Raw genomic sequence first — 22,132 nt, 5'->3', positions numbered from 1 at the left:
GAGTCTCACTAGATTATTGTCAGCTTGGCCGGCTTAAGCGTCTGACTGCCCCGCCTACTAAAAGCTGTAAGGGGTTAATTAACTTTGGTGCACGCTCGTCTGACTGCAATTTATCATGAACCCCCAGGGAGTTAGGTTGATCTAAATTTTAATCCCTGGATTGATCTAAATCTCTGGGAATACACCCATAGTGTTGTTTGAAAATTCAATTCTGTCCTTTCACTTGATACCAAACTGAAAGACAAGAACAAAGTAACACTTGTAAAGACCCTAAGTATTGAGCAGATAGGTAAGACAGGAATCTCAGTAAAATAGTTATGATTTTTAATATACTTATGAAACATGCATGCACACACACATACACTAACAAACACACACACACATACACTAACAAACACACATACACACACATACACACCACAAGCATGCTGCTCAAGCAAAGTCTTTAGCATACTTAAGAAGATCATTTATTTTTAAGTCATTTAAATATTTGAATGTGTCTTCCATAAATTGTAATACTGAATCCTATCTGAACATGCACAGATATGGAATGTTAAGTTTTTATTTGATATCATTTTTTCTTTAGCCAATATCAAAGACACAAAGAGTGTGTCAGATGCTGAGGGCATCAAAGAAAAAGGTAAGACAATAAGTTTAGGACAATTTAATGGGAATTCATTTAATACACTTAAAAATGTAAACACACACAGATGGACTTTAGGGGGGAGACTCTCATGCACAAACACTGAGTTCAAATTCACTGTTCAGTGATCTAAATCTTTGAATGGGTTTTCGACTATGTTAAATAATGTATTGAATTCTTGTTGTGCACAGGTATGAAATGTTTAATTTGTTTTCCTGTTTTTCTTCAGTCAGTATCAATGACACAACAACTGTGAAAGCAGACGTGAAGGAGAGAGGTAAGACAGTAGGGTCAATAGAATAGTAGGGTCAATATTTATTACACTGATGGAATGTGATTGTGCATGTACACACACACACACATTCTCCTTATGTTGTGCCAACACAGTTTGTGCTTTTGGCCAGATTAAAATGATACTTGGCAATTTTGTTTATTCCAAATACTGGTAAAAGTGTTTCATTGAAGCTTCATACATGAAATATGATGTTGCACTGACTTATTGAACATTTTATACTTTTGCCTCTTAGTAAGTAATATTGTATTATACATTTTAGCTCCAAAGAATAGCGGCCCATCTAGGTGGAGGAGGGTATTGAATCTGTTCACGTCTTGCTTCAGACAGAGGGCACGAACATAAATGGTTATTATTATTATTATTATTATTATTATTAATAATTAAATAATTCTAAACACTTCAGACATTAAGAAATGAAGAAAAGTCAACAGTATTTTTAAAAGAATACATTTATTATACATTTACAGAGAAGTTCTTTTTGTTTGTCTCTTTGTTTTGATGGTATCATAACTAAGTAAGCTTTCAGTTTTTTAGAGGAAAATTATGTCAAACAGTACATGAAAGCAGTAATTATATGATAGTAGCAAAGAGCTGGTGGTTGTAGAGTTACTGTCAACATCTATTTACACTATATTTAACTGAATACACATTTTAACTGAATAATATTTTAATATTTTCAACTTTTATTTTTCAGGGTCGTCAATGCAGAACTATCATTGCCTCTGTAGAAGCCAGTTAAAACCTGCAAAATGTCATTCTCTTAATTTTTCAATAAAATATTAAATTTTTGTAATCAAATGAGTTTTGTTTTTCTTTCTTTTCTTAATTGAGGGTACTATTAGGGAGGGGTGATCACAGTTCACAGGAAATAAAATCATTAATTTACAAATCACAGTAAACAAAACTTTATGTATATCACACCAACAATGCTAGTTGAAAATCCTGAAAATTACAAGACTTTATTTCACCAAGGGCAAAGAACAAAAAGCCGCATTTACGAGCCACAGGAATGAGGTGCTTCGTAGATCACGCTAAATAATATGGACATTTCACACATCTCAGGGAAATAAACAGTGGCTTTAACTGGTAACAAAATACCCAATGGGACTCTTTTAATTAATTTTTTATCAAATTCTTTTTTTTTTTTTTTAAATTTATTTCTTCTATTAAACCAAAGAAATAAACTATACATGGCACAAACTTTTAACTATATTCAAATACATAAACACGCATACATACTCACACACAATTACCCTACCATACGGTTCAATTACTGATAACTTCACTTTTGGTTTTATATTCCAATATGTCCATGTTTAAATACAATAGATATATAGTTCAAACTCCTAGGAATTCACTTGAAAATAAACTTTCTTTACACAAAAACGGCTTTCTAGATTGCTTGCAACTTTTACAGATAATGAGCCCGTTTTAATTAACTTTTAAATACGTGTAATATTGAGAGTATTATATGTTTAATGCATCTGGTAGCTACGGTGGAGGAACGGGGAAAACACCCCAACGTTATTAGCGCCACCGGTAAAATAATTGAGAGAGATCTCTCCCAACTGGATGATATCTTGAAAGACAGAATGGACAAAACAACAAAATGAATTGTGGGGATCCCACCCACCCAGGAAGTTATCTTTTTTAATTTTTTATCCAGCAATAGTAGACTTCTGACTTTTAAGGGCAGTAAATGGTTTTAAGTAGTTTTGTCTCTCTTTAATTACACTTTTAGGCCTAGTTCATAATTTTTTTATTGTCCAGTGTTTTATCTTAGTTTTATCTCTCAAAGGATAACGATTGCCGATATTTATATTTAAATATTTTTATAGGCTGAATAAATTCTTACTTTATCTTATCTTATTTGTACTATTGCTATAGCCATGTTACATGTATTATCTTAAAAAAAGGTGCTGTAAATAGCGGCGACAGGTTCCTTTTTAACACAATTCCTTTTCTGTCATTTTTCAGAATGATTAAAGGATTTAAAATCTTTTACAACACCCTGCTGCGGTACAATTTTTTCTCTCTTTTACATCCACTACGCTATGAAATATTTGCGGTTACGATACAATATTTTTTTATCTCTTTTACACACACAACTTACGCTTTAAAATATGTGCTCGAAGTAGCTACATCTCTTTACTTTTCTTGTCCCAAATGTACCCATAAAGTATGATAAGCACAGGTGTTGACTCGATTTTCGTGTTCATCGAAAGACTTACTAAAACAAAGAGAGAGGGAAATGTTAGAATTATTTTTCTATACAACGCACGTGAGTGCGCCCGCAAGCAAACACACACATACAGCCAAGCACGAAGGGGGTGGAGGGGGGTGGGCAGCAAATCCAATGCTTAAAGTTGTACGTCGGTAAACTGTTTGTCCTAGCTAAATCATCATCAAAGAAACAAATCAGATCAAAATTATAATAAAGTACGGAATGTGCAGACCAGCATAATCAACAACTGTGGGTTTGGATACAAAACCGTCGCCAACGCTCTTAATTCAGGTCTATTCTTTAAAATAAAATGTTTAATTATATAAAATATAACATGAGTAAAACATGAGTAAAACCATAACGCTATAGTTAAATCAAATTTACCCCCCCCCCCCAATACGCCCCCTTTCTATAATACTATACAAACTCAGCGTTCGTAGGAGTGAATGCTAAAGTAGATCATAAGTTCACAGATAGGATATGCCATGTAAGGGGAGATAGGTTATGTCCTTCTGCGTTTCTTTATTCTGTCAATTATGAGAAGAAATATCAGTGTCTTGTATTACACTTAGTCAACATAAATTTTAAAAAGGCCAATTTTCCTTCCTTTATCACGTAATTCGTCAGATGTAATAAAATACAGCATTTCATTAGAAAACCTTTACCCCCTTGTGTGAATGCAGTGTGCCGTCTGCAGAGCTCAGCGTCTGCCACCACGCTGGATGCTTCGCGTATCCCGGGAGCTGAACAGTTAACGCGGTCTGAAAAATTTTAGGGAGAGTCAGATGAAATACAGAGGAAACGTAGCATATTAATATAGTTCTACATGGTAAAGCTGGAGATGTAGCCTAGTTTTACTTTTTCTTTGAAACTTTGCAATTTACTCTGCCTTTCAGTAGTCCCATGCAACCAAAATGTTTTGCTGGTATAATGATATATCTCCCACTTCTGTCTCCTCCTTAAAACGGTCCACACAAAAAATCAATAATCGTATGGCAATTTTATACAGGCAATTGACCTACTTTTATACCCATGCAGCTATCAACGAGTTTTATGGCTGCGGAGTGAAGACGTGATACACGTCTGTGATTTAAAAAAAATATTACTAATTACACAATTTACAATCAGTGCATATGACTCAAAAGTGTCCCGATTTGTGAGCTTAAGGGGACATTACTTTTTGAAAGTAATGAAAAAATTGGAAACAAGCCAAAATCAGAAAAAATACATTTTTTCTCTTATATGCAAATTAGGTTCCTTGAAGTAATATATGACTGGCCGGAAGTGATGTTCATATCAGATATTTGTAATGATGATGATCTTAATGATAATTAATGATGCTTAAAAAAATCTTATTAAAGTTTTCAGTTGTCATCTGGTGGGAAAGAAATTTTCTGCACTAACACAATCATTCCACAAGTGAAACATACATGTAGATAGTAAACGCGCCGCAGAGATGCACTGCATACGTCCCAGCTTTTGGGTGAAAATCGCACGCCTAAGATATTAGGTTATAATTATGATGTAAAAATATGCGTGTCTAAGGCTTCCATTAAAATTTTGACTGCATTTCTATTTATCTGGTTCGACAAAGGTGACTTTTACAGGGATATTTTCTTTCTCTTTTTTAAAGCGAAAACTAGGCATAAAAGTCAAAATATTCAGAAGTAAAAAGATTTCAAAGTTTAAAATCTTCTTGGTCACTCGTCGTGGTAGTTCACGGGGAAACTTTATGACATCTTACAATTGTATAAATTGATAATCATCCGATTACGCGCTTTTTAATTATGTTCGTGATACACAAGTAAATTACGCTCAAACTTAAAACCGCCCTTTCTTGTGTCAAAATTACATTTTACATTAGACAATTAAATTTTTGGGTTGTGTCAAATTGTATTTTTTTTTTTTTTTTTTTGGTCTTCTCTTACTGTTTAAGTGCGGAAAATAGGCCTGTTTGTTGTAAATAAACTATAAGCAACAAGTAAAGTCTTGAGTCGTTATTCTCACAACATTTGGATTTTTTACCTACTTAATTTTTTTGAACAAAGTCAAGTTGTTACGTTGTCTATGATTAAACAAACAAATATCACATTCCATACATAGATATACTTTATAAACCTGTCTGCAGCTGCCACTACTTAAATTTCTCATGTCTAGGAAACTCGCTGATGTACAGAATATGTGTACTTATTCAAATACAGGTGTACATGTGCTTGGCTAGATACAGGTAATCTACATGTAGAGGAAGAAGAAGGCCTTTTCGATATTTCGGCTACACGTAAGACTTGACGAAACACCCCTTGATGACTTTTATTTTATAAGTTTTTCTGTCTATGTGTACTTTGTGATAGACCTGTAAAAAATGTAAGCATGGTTTTATCATGAATTTTCGAAAAAAAAACTAGTAGAATACTACGCAAAAAAAGTTAACACAAAAAGAAACAAATAATTATGATTGTTTTTCTACAATAAAACACCAACACCAAAAGTAATAATAAAAGATACCGAAATTTTTGCTTATTGTTGTCTTTTCCCCGTCATTCGTTTTTGTCTAAATCATCATTTTGTGCATTGTCTTCAAATATTCATGAAGCCCAGATTTTGGGAGAGGGGCAACTGCCGCAATGAAGCCCACGTAATCCTCTAGCTAATTTCATTTACAAGCACACTTACCACATCGTCACCATAATAACAATTTAAGCTCTTTCTGTAAAATAGCAACATTTCTGTCCACAATCAACTGATTTTGTAAGAATGAAAATATCAATTGAATAATATAAGTTTTGAGATATGGTATGTTAAACCTAAAGTTAAAGGATGAACAAGGACAGTGAGAAGTCGTTCTCTGTAATGGGTTCCTGACCACTCCTCTAGGTCCAACCTTATCAGTAAAATACGTCAGGGGGTGTTCCATGTCAAGTAAAAGTGTCTCGTCTGCCTGACTGCAGACATGACATCAGTGCAAATTGATCACCGGTTAAGATGGAGGGGGGGGGGGGGGGGGGGGGTAACGAGAAAATAACTCACTTGAAGTTGACTGACTGGGGTCTCGGCCCTCAATGCAATATATCACGAAGTTGTTCATAAATATGTAAGGGGTAAAGAAATGAACATTAGCCCCCTCCCCGATAAGAACTGACGTGGTTGAAGAATGTAAGGGCGGGATGGGGGTGGGGGAAGGCCCTATCCCCCTGTAAACATTTTTCTCAGCCTACGGTCCTTATCATATGGAAATAAATAAATATGGTGTTAGGTATGTGTGATGTGATCAGGGCGCTGGAAATGACTCTTATTTCATTTATTTATTTATTTTTTGTTCGGAAACTTTTAAGATCAGACTGAAAGAGTGCTTTCTACATGCAAGAATGATAAGTTGCAATTTATCTCTAAACTGAAATAATAACGCTAGAGATAAATTTCATTGTTTGCATCACAGGCTGATGATTAAAAAAAAGGTAGACATGAGGACATTTAACGTGAAAATTGATTATGTCAGACGAAGTCAAAGCGGAAATGACACTCCAAACGTAACCATTGAAAATTGTCACAAAAAAACAGTGGTTTATAAAAATGGCCAATTCATTAAGCCTATCTTTAAAAAAGCTACTAATCCTTCTAAGTATTATTTATTTTGACCTGGGATTCAAAATATGTATTATTGCGAACTTGATTTATTATCGTGTGTTTATTTATTATTTATCTATTTTCCTCTTGTGGGTAATTGTCCTACTACGAGTAACCCACTTATTGTTCTCAAGTAGAGACTTGGGTTGCTGGGTAGAAATAGTGCTGCAAGCACATAGTTTTTCTTCTTTATTTACGCCATGGAGCTGAGGGAAAGTTTACAATGTTAGTTCATCACATACTCTCCCCGCTGATTGGAAAATGTGTGTGAGTGGGAGGGGGGGGATTAACCCTCTCTTAAGGGACGGATGTAGGTTTGAGATTTTCTCCTTAAATAAAGGTCTTAGCTTTTTTTTTTATTCCTGTCATATTCATTTAATGTATCTTCAAAATATCTAATTATGCTTGGAACACAGCTCCAACTTCATCGTGTAACGTAATATTGGGACACCGGTGCCGATGTGTGCAGCATCAGTATCCTCAGAAAAAACTTTTTTTTTTTGTTCAAAATGTAAAAAATTTATTCTGTTAACCAAAAATTAGACATAAAAAAACCAAAAATGACGATTTTTAGCTATATTTGGGTACATCCGTCCCTTAAATGTCTGTCACGCCCACTGAAGCTGCTAGGGGGGTAATTAATTATCGTTTAGCAGCTTCAGTAGGCGTGCCAGACATCTAAGCCGCCAGAGCTAATATTTTGTCTGTTTTACACACTGTATACTGAAATTATATGTGAACTATATTATCTTGGGCTTTTTTCGTCCTAAATGTGCTCATATAATTCTTAACACAGGTGCTGAGCTAACTTGTTCTCCGGTTTGGTGATGCATAATAAAATAACACCTAAAACCGCTTTATTTCAGTTTCTGTGCAGAGACTAGTAGCAAAGACAGATCTTTAATAAAACAGCAGGAGAAACAATGAGTACAAACACTTTATTGGTCAAGCTGTATCACTTGATTTTAATAAACGAATTCCATCATGCAGTGCGTTTATTTACTTTCCTGAAATTGTTAACGGAAAATATTTGATAATTCTTTTTAAGACTTAAAAGTAGAGAGAGGAGTGAAATAAATCTTGATACTAATAGCCCCCGTAGAGGCGTTCAAAATTTGTGCTGACGCCGTGAAATACCAACGGTATTTGGATATAGTTTTCACTCAGCAATAACCACGCTTCGGTCCCTGGGAGTTGTAGGTCCCACACTGAAAATGCCAAATAAAAAATGAAAATTTACCCCCCAAAATTCATTACTTCAAAAATAAAAAAAATAATCCAATGAGACTAGTATTCTGCAACGGTGGATTTAGAAGGGGGGTCAGGGGGGTCCTGACCCCCCTTCGGTTTCTGAAAAATATATCATAACCAATATTCCCCTCTTGAAATTAGAATTTTGGCTAGCTGAATCATAGTTCTAAACTGTACCAAATGGTGCCATTCGCCCTCTACAATACCAATTTTTTCCGGCCCCGAACCCCACGCCACTGGAAGGGGGGGGGGGGGGGGGGGGGGGGAGAATGGTCGGCTTCACATCCGCGGACCCCCCCCCCCCTTTCAAAGAATCCTGGATCCGCCCCTGTTCTGTCTCAAGCTGTATTGAAGTACTATAGAATATTTCAGAATCTCTAAGTAAGAGAATAATAATAATTACCAAGGTTGCACAAAATAGGGTTTTGGTGGTTTAGATGCGCTATGACATAGTGCCTAACGGCAAAATCAGCACCAAATTTTAATAAAAATACTATAAGTATCATGGACATTCAGAAAATGCAACTAGCGAGTGCCTCCATGTCCATGACAATTCTAGGTCCCACATTGAAAAAGCCAATAAGTGAAAATGAAAATTTCACAAAAATCTGCATTTTTTAAATAAAAGAATTCAATTACTGTTTTTTAAATCAAGCTGTATATCAGTCCTATTAATATTTTCTTTGAGTTGAAAATAATTAGTAACAAGGTTTTCTTTAAATAAGACACATCTGTGTCTGTACATAAAAAGCAATCTGTGGCCCTGGTAGAAGGTAGGTTTTCATAGTGGCAGTGACCAAAATAGGGTTTTGTCAATTTTAATGCAATATTACATAATGCTTAACAGCATAATCACCACCAATTTTAATTATGCACAGCAGGTAACATAGATATTCAGGGCATGTGACAAGGAAAAAGTCTTCAGGAACATGGAAGTTCAAGGTCACAAAATTGTCTAACTTTATGAAAAATGTTTAATTTAGTAATATACATTATTCATTTAAGTTTGAAGAGAATAGGTCAAATAGTTTTTACTCAAAGGGTGTTATCTGCAGACATAAACCTAGGTTTCAAAAAAAAAATATTAATAATAATAAATCAATAAATAAAAAACCTCTAAACATTTATCATGGGACCCTACACCTAACCAGCCAGGGGTCCAGGGGCCGCCTTAGGAATTGAATTTAAAAACGCAGAAATTCCGTGGTTCCATGGAAAAAGCTCATGTCTGTATCTGTATTGTATTTATACTGAAGTAAATACAGAAACCAACAACTTTTGAAAAAAATGGTACAACCAAGTGGATTTTCTACCTCCACCTGTACTTAATGAATATTTGTCAGTTCTATAAGTTTGAAGACATAAGTTCAAATAGTTTTCTTATAATATTTTAGTTAAACCATCTTGAAATGCATTGCCACTTTTTGTTGAAGATTTTGCATTTCCTCTGTAGCTGCTGCTTTAACTGCAACACCTCATGTGAGATGGCTTCAGAATAGATGGTTATTTACTGTGTAAGAAATCAAGAAAGTTTTCTATGTATTTTGTTTCATTTAGTTTTTATGGACATTTTTAAATATGATTTTTTAAAATTATCCTAGTATTAGAAGTAAAAAATTTAGCTTATATAATCTTCAGAGTTTAGACAATAACCCATTTCACACTATTCAATTTGGATCATTTCATTTTGTTAGTACATCTTTAGGTTTACTATTTGGAAAATGATTTCCCCATCATATTTGATCTGATGTTTCTTATGTTTCTTGAGTGTACTGTGAGTAAAAGAGACAAAATGTCACAACTACTTGGACCCCATTCCCAGAGATTAGATTGATCTACTCTAGATCGACTTAACTCCCTGGGGGTTCATGCTAAATAGCTGTCAGCCGAGCGGGCAAGAAAGTTAATTACCCCCTTACAGCTTGTAGTAGGCGGAACTGACATTTAAGCCAGATTATCTGACAGTAATCTAGTGAGACTCCCCGCGGGGATAGATCGATCTAAAAGCTCTGGGAATATGCCCTTAGTTTACCTTTTCAATAACCTTTAGGTTGAAAATGGCTTTTTTACTGTTGTTTTACTGACATTGAGCAATTTTATATAATTCTGATGAATATGCATTATAGGACAGTCATCACCTACAGTGATTAAATGAAATATTTCTAATAATATTTTTAACATCTTTTATTTCCAGACAACATAAAAAGGTGTATAATGCTTTACACCTCTAACAATTCAATTAGTGAAATAACAAATCTAACATCAGAACATTCAACATAATTCACCATAAACATTTTCCCTTCTGCAAGCATTTGCCTCATTTTCAATTTCCATATTACTGTGATTACAGGACCAACCTGGATGGGGGTGATTAAGACACCCCTGCACACCTCTTAAACAATCATAATGTGCCCCAATAGTGTAGCTTTAACACTGTCTCCACACCAAATGTCAGTCACTATGTCAGTGCTCAAAGACAATATAAGAAAACAGAATTCATTATTTTTTAAAGTCACATGTGAAGATTCTCAACCATGCATATGCACTATTATGATATGTCCTTGTTTATATTACTAGCAAGACCAAGAATAAAAAGGCCTAGTTTACAGCTAGTGAACTTGGTTTCAGATTATTGTTCAACTTTCATTGGCTCCATTTTTTTTGTATGTCAGTGGAGAGTTATCAAATCCTCTTCAATGCTGTCAGGAAGCACTTCAAAGGTCTCCTAATTATTGGGTAACCTGTAAAAAAGCAAATGAAAAACTTCAATATTTCACGATGAAACACTACAGCCATGCGGTATTCTACAGCAAAAATGCTTATCACCTTATTATAAAAATTATTTAACTCCACACAGAGCCGAAAAATGTTAATTTTGAAAATATTGTACCTAAAACCCTTTACACTGGACAGTGTCCTTTCTGCTTCCTTTGTGCAACCATGAAACTGGCATTGCTGTGGTTGTAGAAAGGAGCCACAAGCATCACTTTGGTTGCAAAATGAATGCTACATGATCAGCCAGTTGTCAGAACGTATTTTTTTTTAAATTTCAAATGGGGCCGTACTACAGGATGCAGAAAGGACATCGTCCATTGTAAAGGGGGCTTAAGAAAAGAGACAGAAAAACTGGCAAATGTACAGGCACCAGTCTTAGTAAATATAGCCACACAGCAAATATGAGGTAAAAACATGGCAACAAAGCTGTCAAATGTACAGATAAATGCAGAAAATAACGACACAGAAAAGAGGTCATTTTATCAATTTTGATGCAATAATAAATAATGATTATAACAGCACAGTCAATCAACACTAAAATTTAATCATGCACAACAGGTAACATGGTCAATAAGATTATAGTTTCAGGATCATGAGAGTTCAAATTCAAATAATGAAAATACCAATATGTGAAAAATAATGACAGTACATAAAATAATATCACATAATGTTTAAAGACATAAATACCAAAACTACTGCTTATGTGGAAATACAGAAAAAGTGCAGAGCTTTGGGTGGATAGGAGTTAAAAGTCACATCTTGAAGATGTCAGTGTTTGAAATAAAAAAAAAAATTATAAAAGGAAACATAACAAAAAATATTCCAATAAAGCTGGTGTTCAAACTTTTAATCTAGTTGTATTAACACAATATAACTCCACTGAGTTTGAGGATAATAAGGCACTGTTATACATAACAATAATAATAATAATAGTAATAATAATAATAAGCTTCTTATATGGCACCTTACATGCTACCTCAAGGCGCCTTACAATAATGGATAATGTAACTAAAATCGTTAAAATGACTACAATATTTAAGTCTAACTCGCTCATTGGAAACCATTTAAAATCAACACTACTAAAAACTCAATCTTATTAAAATATATAAAAAAAATCTAAGAGCAATAGACAGATTTAAAAATGTGGGTCTTTAGAAGGGATTTAAAACTGTCAAAGTCTTCTGCTGTTCTAATAAAATTTGGTAAGGCACTCCACACTTTGGGGGCATAGATTGTAAAAGCCCAATCACCATAACTTTTGAGAGACCCTTTCTCTTATACAGAATATTCTAAAATAAAATCATTCTCAGTATTAAAATGTGTGGACTGCCGTGGTGAGTTAAAACAGATAAGATCAGATAAATATATATATTTTGGTCATTGTGTATGGATCGCCTTAAAAATAATACAAAGTACTTTATAATCAATCCTCTGCTTCACTGGCAGCCAGTGTAATCCTTTCAGAATGGGAGTGATATGGTGTGTACTATTGCACTTTATTTGACAAACCAGTCTTGCAGCTGAGTTTTGAATAAGGCCACACTTTTTTAATTTTATGGATGACATCCTGCGCGCGCACGGATTTTCGCCCGTTCTCCAAAAAAAAAAAAAAAAAAAAAAAGCCCCCCCCCCCCAACGAAGTCGGTTGTCGTCAACGTTGTTATTAAATTTGCAAGGAAATGAGCTTTCTGCGCATGCGTATTTTCGCCACGTGGAAATGCGGCCACTTTGCTGTCAAATTCATCTCTAGGATTACTTTCAAATTACACAACAATAAAAGTCATCAAGAGAACGGGCGCCATCGTTTTGGATTGGTATGCCATTGATATTGGGCATGGAGATATCACCTTTTTACAATTGTGCGAAAGGCTGGCGGCGGCCGAAACATTTCTGTGACATTCTGTATAAAGCAGCACATTAATACCAGGTTTTCTGTAGCGAAAAAAGGGTCGACAAGGGCATCGAGGTATTTGGTGGGCTGAAGGTCGGACAGGTCACCTGACAGTTTAGCTGCTTCGTGTGAGTTGAAGTTGACAAAATGGTCTGAAATGACCTTTAATAGATTTGGTAGTATTAAGCACATCTTTGCATCATTTTTTAAACATTGCTGTGAAGTGTTCAAAATGTTTTAATATTCTGAGATTACAAATAAAGACGCACTGTTTGATTGATATTTGTTTTATTGATTGCTATACCAAATGAATGCATGAAATAACCTTAAATAGATTTGGTAATATGAAGTATATCAATTCATGACTTTTTTTTTACATTTCTACGAAGTATTCACAATGCTTTAATATTTTGAGAGCATGGATAAAGACATATTGTTAGTTTGATACGTGTTTCTGTGGTTAAATTTGTGTTTCCAGCTGTGTACTGACAGCATTCCTTTACTTAAGCAGTTTTTTTTATTGGACTGTTTTTTTTTTTTTTTCGCCCTCTCGCACCGATTTTGGGGTACCCAGAGGATGTCATCCATAAAAATAAAAAAGTGTGGCCTAACTTGTAATTTTAACAATTTATAATTTTATTCATCTATAGCATTAATGATAGCATTACACAAAATAATTTTTTTCTTTTGTATAATTATTTGCAATATTAAGCAACATTTACCTGCATAATTATTAGTACATAATTATCACTGATCAGGGCTAGACACTAACTTTTATGAGCACCTGTCCTTTGGACAGGTGCTCATAAATTTGACCTGTCCGATTTTCAATCCAACCTGTCCACAAAACCAATATTTTTTTCTATTCATACCTTTGGACTTTGTCAATTAATATGTGAAGTCATATTAATTTAAATTAATTAATTAATTAAATTAATATATTACCAAAACATTCAATCATATGAGCCCCAAAAATGCACCTTAAAGTGAATTTATGTTCAGACAAAAAGTTGTTTTTTCAAACTTGTGAACTCCTGAAGATTTAGGCCCCGTTCACATGACAAGTCTATTTTCTAAAAATCTATTTTCTATTCGCGGTATTTTGTAATCACGGTCCCTGTGCCCTGAATATCCCGCGGCGTAATTATTGGCGGCGCGAGCCAGTTACTTCCAAAGCTGTAATTAATTCTCAGGATATACATGACTGTCTAATTAGTTCAATAATGAGACCGTTATCATGCCTAAGACCAAGACCATGACCCTAAATTTTACGCGTTCTAAACCAGACCTCCCACCAATAGTTATAAATGACACGCCAATCTGTGAGGTTACACAGTTCAAACTTCTGGGCATCCATATTAGCAATGACCTAAAATGGGGTACTCATGTGGGTCATATATATAAAAAGGCATGTGCAAGACTCTATTTCCTCCGTCAACTGAAGCGAGCTAAGCTCAGCCCTGCTGACTTAATCCAAGTTTACCAAAGTATTGTGCGCTCAATTCTAGAATATGCCTGCCCTGTGTGGCATCCAGGACTAACTATAGAGCAATGCAAACTTTTAGAGACTGTCCAAAGTCGTGCTTTAAAAATTATTTTCCCTGACCTACACTATGATGAAGCCCTGAACCTAGCAAATATGTGCACTTTAGAAAAACGAAGGGAAGATCTGTGCAAAACTTTCTTTTACAAAATAACTGAATCCTCTGACAAATTGAATCACATCTTAATTGAGCATTCCAACCGTCTTTTAAGATCTAACAATAGATACAAAGTGCCAAAATTTAAGACCGACAGATTCCAATGCTCTTTTATTCCATATGCACTTTTAAATTTCCAATAGTATTATGCTGTCTTTTATCCTAAGTACAATAATTTTAAAGTTCAGTTAGCAGTCTAAGTACAATAATTTTAAAGTTCAGTTAGCAGTCTTTTAACTCAGTTTTATTCATGCAAATATTCATTTTATTATCATTATGAATTTTTTTAAACATTCTATGTACAACTTCAACCCACTGGGTTGCAATCTTAATAAATTATTATTAATAAAAATCAAATCCGAGGTGGATAAAATATGCTAAAAAAAAAGCAAAAACAGCACAGATTTTGGAAAAATTGTCTGATCAGACTGATTTTTAAACTTGACCTGTATTTTACGTGTATTCATTAGTTCTGTAAGTTTGAAGACAAAAGGTGAAATGGTTTTCAGTTTATTTGTATAACCATGGATTAAATATCCTCCCTCCAAAAAAACAAAAAAACAAAAATAAAACAGCATAACTTTTTGAAAAATGGTCTGAAAAGGCTGATTTTCAAACTTGACCTGTATTTTATGAATATTCATCAGTTCAGACAAAAAGTAAAAGAGTTTTATATATTTTATTTGTATAAGGGTGGATAAAAAAATTGGAATGATCTGGTCAGGCTGATTTTCGCATTTCACTTGTGTTTTTATGAATATTTATCAGTTCTATGTGCTAAATGATAAAAGGTAAAACAATTTTCATATTAGTTTACTGGTTCATAACAATGAAAGTGCATATGGCTATATGTACAGACACATCTGTCTGTACAGAAAAAAAATGGTTAGATCATGCTGATTTTTTAATTCGACCTGCATTTTACAAATATTCATCAGTTTGAAGAGAATAGGTCAATGTGTCTGTACATAAAAACTGACACCACTTCCAGTGTTGGGCTTGACAAGCTCTACAAAATGCAATAAACAAGACGTCTCCAGCATTTTAAGTTCCAAAATTGGTGTAAGAGAGTTTTCAGTTTTGGCACCAAATGGCTGCTTCTCCCATGGAAATGCACCGATTGACCTCAAACTTAAGAAGATGAAAAAAGACCGTAAAAGTAACTCTTCATTATAATATGACAGCTTAGGTCTGTGTAGTTTCTGAAAAAAGGCACACACAATTTTTTTTTCAGAAAATTCCCATTTTTACAAAATTTTGGCCGGTTTGAAATTGAAAGGATCATTTGCAACAATTGCTACCGGAAAGAAAGCTACTAGTAAATAAGAAATCATTGAAAAGAAGACCAAGATCAACATACATGGACAACATAAAAGAATAAACAGGTCAAAAAAAAGTATAGTTCAAGTATTTGAGAGATGTGGTGATCCATGACAGTCAACCTGCTATGAGTGGATGGCACCCAGTGATGATGAAGTAAACTCAATTTATAGAACAATTATGGTTAAATAGTTTTAAGGCCCAGATATCAAAACAAAGATGACTTTTATTGTCAGTTATCAATTTCTGTATTCTTATCTTAGTTATGCCAAAAAAATTTACTTTGTGCAAAACAGGCAGCAACCAGCACCCCCCCCCCCCCCAAACAAGGAAAAAGTACAAATAGCAATAAGAGTATATCACAAAGTGTTACGTCTACCTCTTTCACAATATTTTTAAAGAATTACTCTGTTCAGAAAAATTATAGTGTTACTTCCTTACCTTATGTGAGGGATTTTTTCCAATTCCTCCTTCAAAAACTTGTGCAAACTTGCAGATTTCTCTTTCACCATAAAAAAAGGCACCTCTAGAACCTCTCTGTATCCTGCTTGATATAGGAATTTTTTGTAAGCCTTTGCTACACCTGGTGAATAAAGAAAACCAAATCAATGTTTAACGTAAAACATATTTCAATGTCTTACTAAGAGGAAATGTGTGCCTGAATGCACTGAAATATTAATATTTACACAAAGAAAACCTATTCATGTCAAAACTTTATCACATAGACATATAACCCATTCAAATTTAGATGGCCTCTGTTAAGGTGTGAGATAATACACTGTTACCTGGGAAATATATACCACAGTTACATGCTGTGATTCAGTGAGGAAGAGTTTAGTACTTATTATTTGACATGTACATACAGAGAGAAAGTACTCAAATCCCCCCCCCCCAAAAAAAAAAGAAAAAAAAAAAAAAGAAAAAAGGGTACATAGCCACAGTCAAATAACATCTTTAGGTATTACTGATAAAATGCTTATTGAAATCAACAAGGCAGGTGCACAGTTTGATACTTACATATGTTGAATTAATATGAGAAGTGTACTATACAAGCGTCAGTTGTCTACATTACTCTCTATTGATACATCATTGTTGTCCTTTGTACCCTATTGTTATTCCCAGTACCCCATTGTTGTTATGGCTATATAAGCTGGCCCTCAGTGGGTAACCAGCAAGTATTTAGAAGAAATAGGCTCAATACACAGAAGTCAAGCTTGTGTTAGTTAAAACCCAAAGCTGCTCATGGCAGCAGGGTGGGCTTACTAAAGCTATCTCTACATACAACAACCACATTTTTAACTCACCAGTTAACATTGGCTTGTTGATAAAGAAATCTTCATCATGAAGAATCCACACTGCTATTCTTCTCCATCTTTCTGGCAAGGCAGACATGTTTTCCATTTTGAGGAATCCATTTTCATCAAAGACCCTGGGCACCAGCTTCATGTCTACAGGCTCATTCAAGTCATTCAAACAGAACTCCACAATAGGACGATATATGGAAAGTACTGGCGTGACTCTTGCCATGTGGGGACCACCAAGAATCATCTGTACAGCTGCTAAAACAGCCTTCTTTGAGGAATGCTGACATATATTTTTCAATTTTTCCGCACAGTATTGAATGCCATCTGCTTTGTAAAGGCTTGGTGGAATCTTCTTAACATACTTGTCAATTTGCTCTATTTCTAACCTTCCACACAACTCCACAATCTTTATACACCCTCTTGGCTTCATAACATTTAATGATTCCTCTTTCATCAGACCAGACTGGAAACAACTATCAAGTATTCCACTGAAGACTTCATAATAGCCATGACAGCGCATCAAATCACAAGTAATGGAAAGCAATTTGAAAGGAGGGACATTTCTCCTTTGGTTTTGCACTAAATCAACCACTTTTTTTAAAAAAGCAATATTTGTATTGCAATCCATTCGTAGGTAAGCATGAACTAATCTATAACCATCCTCCCCATCGATATCTTGTGCATTAGCCACAAAGTTCTCAGCAACTTTCAACAGCATTTCATGATCAGAATAATAATTTACACCAAATTGCCATGTGATACCAATTTGCTCTCTCAATGGCAACAAAGATGCATGCTTCTTAAATATCTCAGCAAGTTCTGTAACATATTGTACATCCATGAAACCTTTATTCAACTTCTGCTTTTGGGCTAAGCCCAACATCCACTTAATGCACAGAAATGCACGCCTCTTGTATTCTTCAGTTCCATCACGAAGCAGAATCTCCAACCCCTTCCATAAAATGTCAGAGGGCACCAAATATTCAACATTATGACAGAGTTGGACATACCTGTACACTTCTCTCGGCTCAGAGAATTCACTGTTGAATTTCAGCTCCTGTAAAAAATGTCTTACATCATTTTCATCCACCCATTTTCCTCCCAGTTCACAAGAATAGTATGTTGCAGAGTGTAGAACACTAACAAGCCAGTGAGTTTCTTTGCCTCCAAGTTCTTTCCTCTCTAGCTCTGCCTCACTCATCAAGTGCTTCAAGAAAATCCTTATCTGCTCTTCGAAGTATTTCTGCTTGTGTAGTAAAGACAGATGTAACCATCCGTATCTGGCCTCTATCCTAGACTCAACATGCCATTCGGACCATACCTGTGACATGTGTCTCTCCAGTTCCTTATAAAACTGAAGGATTTCTGGAGATGGCTGAATTAAAACCCCAACTACCAACAATCCGATTAACAGACGTGGAACACTTCCCTCCATCAAACCTTTATTCATGATGGTTAGCAGGGCTGATGATATCCTGTCATCTTGTAGAAGATGAGTGTTTTGATATCTTGGCGAATCCCTCAAACATTTAAGACTAACGACTGCATATATATACCGTAGAACTCCGTCAAGGTCCTTTTCAGCTTTAAAGTATTCACTGGTTCTACTTACGGAATGAGATTGTAGATCACTGTGTATTGTGTCTCAATTCTGATTATTTTTGTCGTCTATACCGTACACGTCTGCACGGTAGCTGTGGTTGAGTTGTACTCACCGGGATCAGGCAGGGAAGTTGGGCTCTCCACCTGGTGTGCGCAGTCTTACCGTAATTGCGCGCTCTCCGCGCAGGGAGAGCACACCGGGTGAAGGTAGGAAAATGCACGAACACAACATTCCCCCCACTTTTATTTGAAAGGAGCTACTTATAAATACATGTTTGTCCATGTACAAACTCAAAATTCCTTTCGATAAATAAAATAAAGTGGATTCCAGTTGAAATATTCGTACAGACTGTCATTAGCTGTTAGTGCTAACAACATCACTGAGGTGATAGTCCGCCGAAAAAAAAATACAAAAAATAAATAAACAGTAGAACAGACTGTGATAGGCTGTTCATTCACCAGTCAGTCACATCACCAAAAATATAGTGATAGTCCGTTCCAAAAATTCTCATAAATAAATAAAAAGAAAAATGGAATGCAAAAATAAGATCCCGGTTTTTCAAAATTTCATCAAATTAGACTGTAGTCACGTGTTTACACAAAAATAAGCTACATAACAGTTATAGTCCATTGATCACAATAGACTGTAGCGATTTATTAACACAAAATAAACTACATCACAGAGTGATAGTCATATGGACTGTAGTCATGTGTTAATTAACACAGAAATAAGCTACATAACAGTTATAGTCCATTAATTGATCTTAATAGACTGTAGCCATTTTTCTTAAACACAAAAATAAACTACATCACAAAGTGATAGTCTAATTCTTTAAGGAAATTGCTAGCAATATTTTTAATTTTCCCTATTGGAAATTTTTCACCGTGACGTCACGTTTACTTATTCAACACCGGTGCTAATGTCCACACAGACTGACTCTTGTCAGCCTTGTATGAATCCGGTTGTTAACATTCCGTTAACAATGCCCCCTATGCTTTCTGCATGACACACGCAAGCATCCACCGCATAAGCGATTTAAGGGATTCGGCATTCCCGGCTTCATTTCCACGTTGAGTGACTTAAGACCGACCAAGATCAAAATTGTCTCTAGTAAAAACATATTTCAATTTAGAAAACACCCCTTCTAAATTTGATTCTACACTATTCCCTTTAGATACTGTAAACATCACTTCCAGATGTCCAGGGATAACCTGTTTTACTAGAGACACGCAACCCGAAGAGTCTAGCCCATTGTGAACTTCACCAGCGGTTTTATTTAAATTTGGACTCCCGATGTTTGGAGTCTTGAAAGATGTTATACTACCGGTAGTTTTGTGTTAATTTTTAGTTTTACAAACGTCTTCCAGTGAATGGGGCACTTGAAGGGCCCTTAGTGCTTCCACCCACCTTCAGAGTCTGTGACATTTAGTCCTTTTCAATCGGTTACTTGTTCTAGGGATATTCTCGAAATAAGGGGAATTAACACTTGAAACCCCTGCAGAATTTAATCCCACAAGTTAGGTCTTGGTTCGGGTGTACACTTGTTATAGGGATGTTACCAGTTATAGGAGGGTGAATGAAAACCTCCACTAGTATGTTTTATCCCACAAGCGTATTTTAAGATTCGATATACATCGGTACATGTTGTCTCATCAGCTTTGTAACTGATAATGCAGGCACAGCTTTTTATTATTATTATTTTTTTTTTAACTTTACAATCCACCCCCTAAGTTAATACCAATCAAATTTAGATGTTTCCAAAATGTCATTTGCTACTGTAGCTACCACATGACTTTATCGTATGAAGTTTTCTTTATTGATCGGAATTTTTGGACAGCACCATTCTCTGAATCAGTGACCCCAATTTACTCTTTTTCTTTCCAGACTACCTTTCAGTCTGTTTATAGATTTCGCATGGAATCATGTTCCGATTTTGGGAATACCACTGTTCTTTTCATTTCGCTATATGTACTAGTGCTATTATTATTCCTTTGATCTGTGAATCCTTCGTCCCGCTATATCTTTTCCGTCAATTTGCAGAAAACTTAGGTTGTACTGAACATATGCATTCAATTTTCAACTTTCATTGGTGCTACATGTACAAGAGTTAATCTCACCACAAAATTTTGTCGCAAACCTGTATTTCTAAATTTCCGATTCCCTGCAGCAAGAGATAGTAGGTCAATATAACTAAAAACTGGTGGCTAACATTAAATACGCGCAATGCACTCTCCCTGACATTACAGAAATCTGCGCGCCCACGTCCACTTTTCCACTGATCTACACCCGAGACCACTTAATGGACGAAAAATTGCCTGAAGGCCCAGGATTTTGATCTATACTAGGATCAGACTCCCACTCTACGCCCCTACGTTGATTTTGCTGCAGTAGGTAAGCTTGGTAGTGTATTGTGCTTTGATAAGTGAAATTATTTTGAATCAATTTAGTTTTCGCTTTCAAATGTACAATGGCGAGTGCATCAAGGTTGCCAGTCAATCATGCTACTTACGATGAGCTCGTTACGCTGCCAGGTATAGGTCCTAAACGTGCAGAAAGGATAATATATGCTAGAGAACATGGGATCCCCGTGACCAGATCCAACATTTTGGAGATTTGTGGATCCAATCTTGGATCAAATGTAATTGAAAATCTCTCTTTTGGCAGTACTCACAGAAGTGAATTCGGATCTGAAGTCGACGTGGGTGACCTCGATACTAGCACATTATCCACTGAAAAAAGTCAAAAACCCAAAACTTCTAAAGTGACTTCCTACATTCATAATGAAGGAAGAGCGGCTGCTGAAAGCTATAGGGCAGAATTTGAAAGAATTCTCAAAGTGGGTGAGGAAATTAATCAACAAGAAAAAATTTCACGCAGTAAAAACATTCAAAAAGCTGCAACTTATTCTCCACCAACATATTTAAAATTAAAAGCTCGTTCAAAATCAACAACTGAGCAGCAATTTATCAAACCAAAAACAAAATTACGTTCTCACTCAGCTTTGGACCCCAGAACTTTCACTTCGCAGCCAGCCACTTTAGACCCTGAATACGATCTTTTTGCTCTGCCTATTGAGAGGCTGCGTGTCGATAACAAAGATCATATAACTTCTTCCGCGCATATAAAGCCTCCAGGCCGTGTCATAAATTCCGAGACTGTTACTTCTTTACCGACTGGTAGGGAAAGTAGTCGGCGACCAGCTCCGTCTGTCCATCGGGTTGTTTCGAATTATGATCTGCCACAGATTCATGTTCCTACGCCCGGACGGCGGCAACTTAACGTTGAGCATAATGTTGCTGATACAGTCGAACGTAAACATGATTACCGGCCGAGTTCAATAGAAAAACATCATACGCGCCATAGAATTTCGTCTCCCGTTTTCCGCGACGAACCACTTCTTCCCGAAAGCGATGAAAGTGAAAATGAATATTTTACAGTACCAAAACCAGTACGTCCTAAACCTAAAAAGGACAGAGGGGACCCCAGTGATTTACCCAAAAAA

General features: G+C 35.5%; 2 protein-coding genes and 1 long non-coding RNA gene across 5 annotated transcripts in view; 1 reads left to right on the top strand and 2 right to left on the bottom strand.

The window, feature by feature from the left end:
* The window catches only part of LOC106164374 (uncharacterized), a 629,853-nt gene that overhangs the window by 415,299 nt on the left and 192,422 nt on the right, over nt 1-22,132 (bottom strand). The gene's annotated exons all lie outside the window — the stretch shown is intronic.
* Nucleotides 871-1,689, top strand: LOC147762083 (uncharacterized). The gene is made up of 3 exons (XR_015334127.1): nt 871-920; nt 1,198-1,283; nt 1,633-1,689. It is a non-coding gene; the product is annotated as an uncharacterized LOC147762083 (long non-coding RNA).
* Nucleotides 10,207-18,608, bottom strand: LOC147762082 (uncharacterized). Of its 2 annotated transcripts, none has more exons than XM_087011530.1 (3): nt 17,028-18,608; nt 16,165-16,306; nt 10,207-10,778 (listed from the first exon to the last, which is right to left on the bottom strand). In XM_087011530.1, the coding sequence occupies exons 1-3, from the start codon at nt 18,475-18,477 to the stop codon at nt 10,763-10,765; spliced, it is 1,608 nt and encodes a 535-aa protein (XP_086867656.1). In that variant the 5' UTR covers nt 18,478-18,608; the 3' UTR covers nt 10,207-10,762. The 2 variants fall into 2 exon arrangements, with proteins under 2 accessions (XP_086867656.1, XP_086867655.1); XM_087011529.1 differs by lacking the exon at nt 10,207-10,778 and adding an exon at nt 12,600-15,605.

The sequence above is a fragment of the Lingula anatina genome, chromosome 4 (assembly GCF_051362555.1).
Source record: "Lingula anatina isolate TDL-2025a chromosome 4, LinAna3.0, whole genome shotgun sequence".
NCBI lineage: Eukaryota > Metazoa > Brachiopoda > Lingulata > Lingulida > Lingulidae > Lingula > Lingula anatina.
The sequence above is the reverse complement of the archived record's forward strand: the minus strand, read 5'-3'. Positions and strand labels throughout refer to the sequence as shown.